We start from the raw sequence: 12,380 nt of genomic DNA on the forward strand, positions 1-12,380 counted from the left end.
TATAAGATAATAACTCATGTGCATTCACTTTTATTTATGTGTACTACTCCCTCATGTCAGGGCAAGGACCTGGGTGGGAATGAATGGAATTATTTTGAAGGGATTGTTTTATGTATGGAAATATATTTTCAGTCTTTCTACAATTTGGTTTAAGTGTATTGGTTAGTTACCCAATGTGTATGATTCATCTGTAACCATTTTTATCGTTTCTTTATTTAAGAAGAAATTCTCAATAAAAAGACATACACTGTTGATAATCCTTGCTGTGGGAGTTCCCTTTCCAATTTGGTTGTCTTTCAACTTAGGGATGGATTTACTCATATCATCATTGCCACTAGGTAACATGCTGTTGGCTTGTTTTAGGACTGAACCAAAGTTTATTGATAATCTTAACTTTGGTTGAATTGGTCACCAATAAGGAACCATTGATAGGCTTTCGCAGTACACAATCTTTGAAGAGCATTTTAGTACAAAATAGCCCAGTGTACCAGAGTTCAGGCCTTGCCTTGGTATGTTGAAGTGGTTTTGCCAGCAGGGAAATTACATGTAGCATATCAGGCATTTGGTCACCATGAATTTACTCAAAGTCGTATATTGTCCATCTAAGGTTTCCACTCAATGGTAAATTAAACAAATTAAACTACAACAAAGGAGAACACAAATAAAAAACTTACATTTTCAATGACAAAAGTCCAGTCCTTGTCATCAAACTCTTCTGCAGCAGGTTCCTGTTAGTGAACAAATAACTGTGTCATGCCTTAGCAATACTATCTCGTCCATTCAGATTAAATATATTTCCCGAAAGCAGTTCAAATAATCAACCAGATATATCTGGTTGATTATTTGTGCACTGGCAGTGTGCACAGATGATAACAATAGTCTACACATTTATTAAAGATAGACATCAGCAGTTTGCCTATTCCTGAAACGAAAACCTATCACTCAGCTATCAAGCTGTCTGTCTCATATGTGTTACAAATAACAAGTTTTTGGAATCATTCAAGTTACAGTCAATCAAGTTACTCAGTAAAACCATTACCGGAGAAAGGGGAGTGTGTGGAGATATACAGAGATGTAGATTTGTTTTTATGTGCTTTAAAATGTAACTTTAGTGAATCGATAGGGAAATAAGATCTTATTTCTCTATTTTACAGCTTTATTCTGCAACTTGTGCTGTGAACTCTGTAGACTAGAAGAGTCTACTCGCAGTCTGGCAGAAGGGACCAAGTTTGAGTGTTGCATGACTACAACAAAGCATATGTACCAGGACTGATACTTGGAAAGCCCTGGCCCAATTTAACCACTGGTCACAGCCACTTACAGACTTAACTTCATACCTTGAAGAGTGTGACAGTGATGCTTAAACTCTCTGGAACCTGCCAAAGCACCATCCCTCTGTAGGGGTTCTTAATCCCTGGCTGCCAGCTGTGGAGCTGAGGGAAAAGAGAACAGAAGCAAGGGATTCAGCTTCAACATTACTAAATGACCTTCGCATGGACAGGTATTTAGTTCATGCAAAGCACAATTTACATCCATCCATCCATTTTCTATACCCGCTTAAACCAAAACAGGGTCGGGGGCTGGGGGGGGGGGGCGGCTGGTGCCTATCCCAGCTGTCGTTGGGCGAGAGGCAGGGAACACGCTGGACAGGTCACCAGTCCATCACAGGGCGCACAATTTACATGTAAAATAGTTTTCTGCAGAACATTATTCATGCTACAATTTTATTTCAGCTTAGCCATGATTCCCAAATGAAATATTTTTGCAATAGCAGGCATGCTCATTCAGAAGTTATGCCAATACCACATGAAGTTCTTTATGCAAATCATTTGTAAAAAAAAAAAAAACACATGTAAGTTTGCATGGAGCTACACACCTTATTTGGCTCAGTCCATCTCCACTTTTTACTTAGTGAACACTAATCATATATCCCAAAGAGATTAAGTCTGAACTTGCAAACAAGTTGCTACAACTGGATTTTGGAGACCTTTGAGGACTGTCACTGCTTGTTATGAGTTACTATCCAATGTGAGTCATGCATGCACAGGCACAGGTTAAAGGTAGGGAGGGAGAGTGCTTGGTCTCGCACGGACTGACATTTGAGCAAGTGCAATTTCATTTGTTTTTCCTATTATTACCTTTGTGCTGTGGTGTCTATTTCTTCTGATCCACACAACTCTCAGTTTGTCTGGTTGCCTGAGTAAAAGAGCACACAGCACAAGAGCATTTTAGTGTTTTATACATACATTTCATTTAAGTGGAGCGATTTTAATCACTACGAATGGTGCCCTAGCACGAATGTAACATACACTCAAAATATTTCCACATATAACTTGATACACAAGCAAATGGGTCTGAATGGATGTTTTTGTTTCACTTCTAGTTTAATTGTTGACCTTCTGTGTGTTTAAATAAAGCACTAAAGTAAAATCAAAACCAATGTCAACATCATTCAAATAAAAAAAAATATTCCTCATACACATACCATTCCCCATCCTGCACAATAAAATCAAAATATAAATCAAATTTATTTTTTTAACTTAGATGCTATCTATACATCTGATGGTTAAGTATAATTTATGATTTAACATAATTTACTTTGTATTATCACTGATGATTTTTGTAAGAGAGAAGCTGTTTTCATACCATTTATGTTGCCACAATAATATCACAAAAAAAATGCTGTGAATTTTTACTAAAATCTTAAAAAACTGGACATTTAAAATACATACAAGTAAACACAGTGTGATAGGCACTCGGGGGGTCTACAGAGATGCAAGCTGCTCTATCAGACAATGCTATAGTCATGGGAGCGCCAAATTTAGCATGCTTTATCCTCTGATGATCATACATTTTTACAAGATTGAGTATTTCAGTTTGGACCAAAGAAACTGGACAAGCCCCAATGGCAATGCTAAAAGAAAATAGTTATATGGTGAATGTCATCTCTCTTGAATGAGACACCTGCAGGGAAAATAGTTTTCTTGACTCTAAAAACTATAGACATGAGAGGCAAACTATACAGGGACAGATGCACTGGCCAGTGCATCTATATTTGCATTTGTAAATAAGGAATCTACTCATCAGCCAGCAGAAGGCACTGAAACCAAATGACAATGGAATTCAATACTTCCTCTGGGCACTGGATAACTCAACTGGTTAAATAGGTACCTTGTGTATAGAGACTGAAAGTCCTTGTAGTAGCTGGTCTGGGTTAGAATCCCAATCAGTTACCCTTGGCTGCATATTATGTCCCTTTCTCTGTCCACTTTCCTATCTTTCTACTGTTAATAAAGTTAACTAAAGCCCAAATAAATCATTTGTGTAGTAGGAGGTATCCAATACCACAATGCGAAGGAACATTTGCCATTCCTCAGTTTTATGGACAACGTTTGAATGAGTTGGCCACAGAAGCAGAGTTTAAGTGAATTTGACTAACAGCAAGAACACAAAACGTGTGGTTCTCTGTGATTTATACTTGTGTAAATACTTATATAAATGTTTTGCAATGAGTTGACAATTGAAAAAACACCAAAGTGTTGTTTTATTTTATTGCAGGGGGTAATATTTGATTTGAAGTAAGCTTAAGGGAGCTAAAGGGAGGCATATTGTGCTGGCAAAATTGATATCTGTAATAAAATATCTGTAACAGGTTTTGGTCAAAATACGTCAGATTCATTGCAACTCTTGCTTTTAAAACTGACTACAGCTATTTCCCTTGCAATTCTTGCAACTCCACTCTTCCCCTCTCTTCTGCATAGTAATGTCTTAAATGCGATCAGTGTAACATCTTCTAGCTTCAATAAACTGGATACAAATTTCAGTCAATAACTCTTGAAGCATGTAGATAAGCATATAGACATATAGCCGATACAAGTGCAAACAGCAAGCCAAGCTCACACTTCCACTCGCCTTAATGACCGAAAAAAATATATTACTGTAAGTGTTATTCCCAAATATTTACATTTCCCTTATGTGCACTGATCAATCATATTGACACAATCCCATCACAAGTCATGTTTGGAACGAGCGAGACGTCTTTTTTAAGCCACATTCATATCAAACCATTTCTTCTTTATTTCGGTGACATTACAAACTACAGGTGACACGGAATCAACAGCGCTCGTAATAACTTCCCATTTCTTCGCTTTAGCAGGTCCTGTAATTCCACTGCTGACACCGTTAAAATTGACAGATTTTCCTTTTTTGGATCTCTGAAAGCAGAACTTCAATCTCAGAGCCTCTAAAGTTGTTCTTTTTGCGCCTTGATGCCATTCTCATGACTCAACATTCAACACTTCCTGTCACAGGAGAGAAGAAGCATAGACTTATATGGTATTATTTTGGGCGTGGAGTATGCAAATTTACTATCCTCCTATTAAATACGCACGGGTGGCATTCATCATTTGAGCAGGTCGTTTACACACTTTTCCAAAGTTAAGAGCGTTTGTGGAATCTGACGTGGCGTGTTCTTGAATGAGGCCCAATGAGTCCAGTAATTATGGGTGCACTCATAGAGAACAGGGGAGAGTTATTTTCTGTCTGCATTAAAAAAGACTGAAATAGAACAGTAAACATGATAGTGGTCAAAGACACAGTACTTTATAGAAAGAAAGAAGTGTAGAAGCTTTATTTTTAGAACAAAAATATTGTGAAGGGGTGGCTGTAGCTCAGGAGGAAGAGCAGTTGCCCACCAATCGGAATGTTGCTGGTTTGACTCCAGTGGGGGCTGTGTTCAACCATGTCCAAGTAGTTGTATTTTAGTTCATATTTTCCTTCATTGAAAGTGTTTAGTAAGTTTGTAAGGTACTGTTAACCCGACTATTTGTCTGCAGCTACCCACTGTCAGATATATGTATGTAAGTAGTCAGAGCAGATTAAATATGTTTCCTTCACAATGGTTTGCTATAACTGTGGATACTTGGTGGATACTGTGTGCTGGGCACCATATCTGTTACATTTTCTATACCCACTTAGGTCACAGGGGGCGCTGGAGCCTATCCCAGCTGTCATTGGGTGAGAGGCAGGGTACACCCTGGACGGGTCACCAGTCACAGGGCCACATAGAGACAAACGACACAAACAACCATGCATGTTCACACTCCTAGGGTCAATTTAGAGTAAGCAATCAACCTTACATCCATGTCTTTGGATAGTGGGAAGAAGCCAGAGTACCTGGAGAGAACCCAAGCATACACGTGAAGAACCCTCTCACTATAAGGTGATGAGTTTCTCCTATTCCTTTTTGTCTCTTTTAATAAACATTGTATCTTTATTTTGATATCCTTTGATAAATTAGTTATTTGAGAAAAGTTCCTATTCATCTTGTCAACTTTCACTGAGCTTCAAATTTTCTCTTGGGTTGTTCCTTGTATTGTGTATTAAAGTAAAACTACAGAGTAAAATCATATTCTTATACCAATCTAGTCGTGTTGTTTTTTAACATTGTTTAACATTCTTTAGATCGGCAACAGGCTGCATGATGGTGTGGTTTTTAGTACTGTTGCCACACTGCAAGAAGGTTCCTGGTGGAAAGGATGTGGCCTTTCTTTGAGGAGTTCACATGTTCTCCCTGTGCCAGTGTGGCCTTCTCCAGCCGTCCAAAAAAAGTGCATTCTAATTGGTGATTCTAAATGTGGCTTTAGGTATGGCTGTTCTAATCAAACATTTTGCATTTGTGTCATTGCTCACAGACGATTGTAGCAGGAGCATAGTCAGGTCAAGGTAACTTCCCCCATGCCCCACACAGGTTTGGTATGTTTAAAAGAACATTATAATAACATTTTTTCTACAGAAGTGAAATGGAGGAGAAAGTCTGTTGTTTTTGACTGGTTATGTGACTTCCCCATGAGCTGACAGAGGCAACATTTTTTATGTCATCTCCTGAATGCAAAAGCAGCTACAACACAGGCTCTGCATCAATCTGAAGTTCAAGCATGTATTGTCCATAAGCATGTGATCCATGTGCAAAAATAATTCATGAAAAACTGATAGGGTAATGATTATTTCCATTTATATATTGTGCTTCTGGGTATATTCATTACAGATGACCATGGTCACTCTTTAACTTTGACCAATGGTAAGAAAAAAAGACTTTGCTAAACATGCACTAACATGCTTTGTGCTAAACTTCAACCATGCCACATTGACTGAGACTGCGCTGTATCCTCCAGCAACTTCCGCCATTTTGCATTGACAACCCAAAAGAAATTGCACAGTGTGTTAAATGGATCCCATCCAGCTTGCAGCTGTTAAAACTACAAATATAGGATCCAAGTTGCAATAAACCAGAATCATTTTTCGAAATTCCTATAGAAACACAATGACTGAATGGCCATAATGCAAGGTGCTTCTCAAAGTTAATTATGCTTCCTTGGTAAAATTCAACCTTCCAAGTCACACCATTTTTAGTTAAGTTAGACTCCTACCTTGTATTTGGAAAAAACATAATGGAACAGTCCTACCAAGAGGGCATATATTAAGGCATATGTCTCACCAGCAATTACAGCCTACACTCATAACAGCTGAAAAACTGACATTAGTGTTAAATAGCTATATTGATAGTGCTAATAGTTGGCTACCTAACAGCCGTTTATACTGGCAATTATACTCGGTTGTCTTTTGATAGAACATATTATGATGCTAACAACTTTACAATGACAAAAATGACAAAAACAAACAATTTAAATGTACCTTCTGCCAGCCTCAAACCAGCTTTTGCCAGAAGGACCTTTGAAATTTCACCAAAGACAGAATCCCTGATTTTTTTAAAACAGTCATTTGGCAAGATTTGATGGCATAACATCCTAGAAATGTAACTGTTAAGGATTTTTCCTTGACTTTATGTCAACACATATTCAAATTGTAAGTATTAAGTAGAAAGCACAATCGCACAATCAATGCTGCTAACCGCAGAGAGCTAAGGAGGGCAACATGGGGACTGAAAATCTATGAACAAAACTTCCTTGCACTTTTCAGCGAGCCTTTTGTATAAGCAAACAGGAAAATGTGTAACTTACTAATGCCTATACCATTAGTTCAGCAACCCATAAATAGTTTGGTGATGTTTGGATACACAAATCCACAAGTCTTATTTGTCTGAACAAGTGTGAGTTGATGAGACAAGGTTATGAGTGAAGAGTGAGAGTGAAAGAGAGAAATAGAAAACAAAAAGAGACAACACGTCACCCTGAGATTCACAGAGGCTTAACAGAAATCCTGCACCTGCTAGACTATTTGTCGTATATAAAAGTCAGAGCTAATCTTTTCAAGACAATACACATTTCAGAACTATATAAGATCTGACATCTGCATTTCATCAAAGTGCTCATTTTCTTTAGTTTGAAGAATACTAGGGTCCAAGACTCTAGTACTCAAACAAGTGCACAGGTACGTTAATCGGAAGAATTTCTATAAGCACAATGTGTTTATACATGGAGGAATACGTTCTGCTGTATTTACTGCACTGTAAGAGATAAATACAAAAGTGATGCAAAGTGCATCACTTCCAGAAGGAAGAGATTACAGGAGTTTTGCAGGAACTTAGCATGGCTTCAAAGAATGGACTCGTACCTACATTTAGCATTACTGATCACAACATTTCATTACAAACACTGGCTTTACAATAAACTGGTTAGTTTAGGTCATACTTATCAGATAGATTCAAGTTTGTTGATGTAAATGTTTAGTACAAAGCAGAGTTAGTCATGGACAGTGATGGGCGGTAGAAGTAACGCATTGCTGTAATCCGATTACTTTTCTCAAGTAACAAGTAAAGTAAGGGATTACAATTGCAAAAACAGTCATTAGATTACTGTTAATTTCCCGCAAGCAGGCTGCGTTACTGCGTTACTAAACCGTGATTTTGTTTGTCAGAGTGTCTCATGACAATCACGTATGAGCAGTGCAACGTCAGTGTGTAGAGCGACAAGAGATAACATGGAGCGTGGGACAGAGCAGGACCATGCAGCCTTTAATGCTTGGAAGTACCGACATTACTTTGAGTTCGACTCATCAGCGTCCGCTGTACGCTCTGCGTGGGAAGAACATTTTTATCTTCAGCCAAAAATTCCACCTCAAATCTGAGCAAGCACCTAGCAAGCCGGCACAGGAATGTGAAACTCATTGAGAAACCGCCGGAACCCCCCACTGACATGACCGCTACGGCTACCACATCCAATTCCACCAGGAAAACCCCCGACGGCAGACTTAAGAGCGACAGGACTTATATTGCCCATTTCCACTGTAGACTGAATCATTCCGACGCATCATAGAAAAAATACCGACCAAAAGCAGTGTCAAGCTACGAGAAGTAATCAGTAACTACTTACTATTTCCAACTAACTTGACCAACACTGGTGGGTTCACACAGGGTTCTGTGTATTGTGGGGCAACATGGAATAAATTTTCATTGTTATGCAGATGACATTCAGATATTTTCTACGATAACAGGCAAGCTGAAGTTACTGTTTTTGTTCTTTAACTCCTCAGAAACATCACATTCTCGACAATCTTGAGAACACAACCTTGGCCTTCAGGACTATTGTGAGGAACCTTGGAATTATTTTTAAACAGCATATGCCCGTTGATTCACACAGAAGACAAGTTTGTATGGCCACCTTCTTTCATCTGTATAAAACTGTCAAAAATAAGAACACCCTGAGTGAAAGGGATTTACAAAAGTCTTTGCATTTATCACACTACTGTAAAGCCTTATCATCAGGATATCAGAATAGCTCTCTGAAAATCCTTCATAAGGAGAGATAATGTTTCTCAAATTTTTGAACAGAAACAAAATCAGTCATCTTATCCATGTCTGAGGAAAAGCCGAATGTCTTCAGAAAACTTTTTTTCTGGGTTTCTTGGATTGTTTATGTGATCAGCCATGTAATAAACAGATTGAGTGTGTCAGCAATGTCAATAATTTAAGAGCTCATTAACTCAGTGAATTAATGTTTCTATTTGCCTAACTCCTGTGATGGACTGGCGACCTGTCCAGGGTGTACCCCGCCTCTTACCCAATGACAGCTGGGATAGGCTCCAGCCCCAAATCGTTTTTACCGTAGACCAGAGGCAAAACCCGCGCCCGGTGAGAAACACAGCACAGACATGACAGGTTTCTAGATTTCGCACCCAGGAGCTATTGGTGCATGTGGCTCAGAAACTGTAAGGTGAAAGCTGAAACACCTGAATAGTCGGATCCACATGTCATGATCTGTGTCTTTTGTGTTTTTTCGGTTTTGTCGGTTTTGTCACTTCCTCCCTTTTTTTCCTCAGTTCCCTCCTGCCTGCTCATTAACTCCTCTGTCTCACCTGTGTTTCACTTCACCTTAGCTGTACTCGTTCACCAATCACTCTCCCCACAGTATTTAGTCTCTGTGAAGTTTCACAACATTTGTAGGGCGCTATAAAATCTGTTTCATTTTTTCCTAAATTGCAGTTTAATTTTTCCCACATTCGTTTTTTTTTCCAGTTTTTAATCTTTGAGAATTCAGTTTTAAGCATTCTATGCCAATTTAACCCCAAGACAGTGAATTAAGTACTGAAACGTAGACAATATATTCAGTTAAAACTGAAAACTTTAATGCTTCCACACATATAACCATATTTCAGGAAAAAACATATGCTGCACAATAAAAACATGGCACTATTTTTTCTTGTGTGTCCAAACAGAACAGTCCTTTTTTTTTTACATTTTGCAGGTTTGTTGGTTTAAATTAAACAAAATACATGACTAAACAAAAAATGACATTAGTTCTTTGTAAGAACGAACTAATTACTCAATTACTGTGAGGTCTCCAAGTAAATAGAGTGAGGGGGAAAATGGAAGGCTGCATCCCAAGAGATCTGACATTTTTTCAATGTCCTCCTCCCAGAAGGTTTGCACTGGGGTCAGAGCCACGTGGCATGATAGTAATTATCTACAGTGTTTAGTGTACATGATGAGCAAATGTCTGTGTTTATGAGTCCCATTTTAAGTATTTTATGTGTGGTGAGGTGAGTTCTGTGGATGATTTTGTACTGTATTAGCTGTATATTTGTATTGTTTGACATTGTGAAGGTGTTCCTGCAGATTTGTGATCGGCATTGGGACTGACCAGTAGGTAATTTTCCCATCTTTGTATGGGAAGTGATATGGTTGTGTCTTGGTTTAGTAATAGTCTATATAGTTTGGATAGTAGTTTATTTGTGTTTTTAATCTCTAATCATTCTTCTATGTCATCTACATGTATTTAGAAATATGTGTGTGTGTGTGTGTGTGTGTGTGTGTGTGTGTGTGTGTGTGTGTGTGTGTGTGTGTATACTGCATTGTAAAGCGCTCTATAGAATCTAGATAAGGATGAAAAGCACAACGTAGGTGCAGTGTACTTTACTTGTACATTGTATTTACTAATGAATGGCAACGATTGACTAATATGTAGTTGTTTTTCTTTAAAACCTAAATTAGCTAAATAAATTAATGGAGCCTGACTCTTCTACATCTACATTACCACTGACATAGGTTCTTATCAACAAAGGGCTCCCTCAACCTAGCTATGAGTCAGTTGGCAGATATTATAATTAAACTGCACTTCTATCTAAATTAAAGCACAAAAAAGAAATGCATAAAAACTTAAAAGAATTGTGTCTTTGTCACACCAGTACTCGGAGAAAACATAGACCCAAACTAAAAGGTAAATATGTAAATAATCAGTCGTTCTCACAAGCTTTTTAGCATTTCTGGGTAATCTTGTTCAGAAGATGGCAACTGCTGACGCTACACTGACTCAATATTAAGAAAACAAATGCGGAAGTAATAAGGTGTGTTCTCTCTGTAGGAATCATGGTTTTTTGTCAAGGAGCGTCAACATAATTTCGATTACCTCTAAATATAAATGCGTCTTTCTAACCACGCATCTTTACGCACAACTACTTACTAAAGCTTGCATAATTCTGCTGTTAGAAGCACTTCGAATCATACAAGTAGTCATGAAAGTAGCCTAAAGATATCAAACCCTAATTAAGTCATTGTTACGGTTTCGAAATATTCCACAATTTCGGAGCGTTAACTCAAACCAGCCAACTCTTTTAACTTCGGGTATGATGAATAAAGTTAACCTAACCTAACCTAACCTACTTAGACCTAAACGTGATGAATGATGGAGTGAACGCTGAGCTTAAGCTCTAAAACTCGTATTTGATTAGTATAAACTCTGCTGTAAAATTAACAGGCTACATTTGAGCCCTCAATTGCCACGGTGCTCTCTGACGTATATCTGTCAAATAGAACATGTTTGTGTTTCAGATGGGGTTTGGCATTCAGTACCTTTAACCAGTCTTACAGAACACAACATACCGGAGTGCCACGGTCGCCGTAAATAATGTACCGATAGGTGTGTGTTATAAAAATGCACTTACCACTTATTTCTGCATTCTAGGATCAGTTCTTGAAAGGAAGCAGAAAATTGGAATTTAGACGCTTTCTTGCCGACCCGCTGGAGCCGCTTCCACACCGAAGTCATGGCTCATCAGATAGTTTTTGCAAAGACACGACAAACCGACATAAAAACTGAGAAGATGTGGGTACGCGCTCCTATGTCCAACTGTTTGACTTCATCAGGTTGAAATGATGACAACGTCTCGCCGGCGTCCACTCCAGGCTACAAAACAAACACACGCTTCAAACAAGTAAGAGCTAACAGCAAGCTAACTTGGACGAACTGGAACACATATGACTATGACTTTCAAAATAAGGTCCTGGTTGAATACAGTTTGCCAAAGATGTCAGGGCAGGGGCGAGTCTAGGGTATTTTTAGTGGTGCCAAGGCACCACCGTGAGATAGCTAGGCACCCCCTGGTTCAGCACATTTTAAAATATTATATTATGCAAAAACACTTTTTTTTTTTTTTGCTCAAGGAAGCATTATTTTAGTGACCATTTTATTTATTTTCTAGCATTTGTTTTTGTTTTTAACTGTTAACTCCCAAAATAAATGTTGAGTTATCTTCAATATTTGTCTCAGGTTCTCTGTTATCCCTGTCAAGCCACAGGCTTTTGAAGTGAAGAGGTCAAAATTGAATGTTGTAGGGGAAAACACTACTCAAAGCAAAACTAATACGGCTCCAAAATTTATAAATGTACTAGTTCGCCTCAATTAGTGAGAAATAATGTGCCTCTGTGTGCACTGGGGGCTGGGCAGCCCTAAAGACCAGATCCTAAAATCCCCCCTGTGTCAGGGCAAACACCTGGGTTAATATATTGAGCTAATAAGGTATGTTACTTAGGGGGGGATTTGGGCACAGCACGGAGTGCAACTCAAGCAAGTCACTGTGAATATTACCTTTCAAAAGGTTTCAAAAAGGGGAAGAAATTCCAACAGTAATTCAAACAGATTTACAGC

At 38.4% G+C, this 12,380-nt stretch overlaps 1 protein-coding gene across 5 annotated transcripts in view; it reads right to left on the minus strand.

Annotated features, from left to right (window-relative positions):
* Positions 1–11,734, minus strand: part of ehbp1l1a (EH domain binding protein 1-like 1a) — an 85,218-nt gene extending 73,484 nt beyond the window's left edge. Inside the window, exons 1-4 of one of the 5 annotated variants that reach the window (XM_075450678.1) lie at positions 11,398–11,734; positions 2,139–2,196; positions 1,338–1,433; positions 675–728 (exon numbers count right to left, since the gene is read on the minus strand). In XM_075450678.1, the coding sequence (XP_075306793.1) occupies positions 675–728; positions 1,338–1,433; positions 2,139–2,196; positions 11,398–11,501 (312 nt within the window). In that variant the 5' untranslated portion in view covers positions 11,502–11,734. The remainder of the gene's footprint in view (positions 1–674; positions 729–1,337; positions 1,434–2,138; positions 2,197–11,397) is intronic. The other 4 variants (XM_075450679.1, XM_075450680.1, XM_075450681.1 and 1 more) reach the window with 4 other exon arrangements.
* Positions 11,735–12,380: the final 646 nt, after the last annotated feature.

Source organism: Odontesthes bonariensis, chromosome 19, assembly GCF_027942865.1.
Source record: "Odontesthes bonariensis isolate fOdoBon6 chromosome 19, fOdoBon6.hap1, whole genome shotgun sequence".
NCBI lineage: Eukaryota > Metazoa > Chordata > Actinopteri > Atheriniformes > Atherinopsidae > Odontesthes > Odontesthes bonariensis.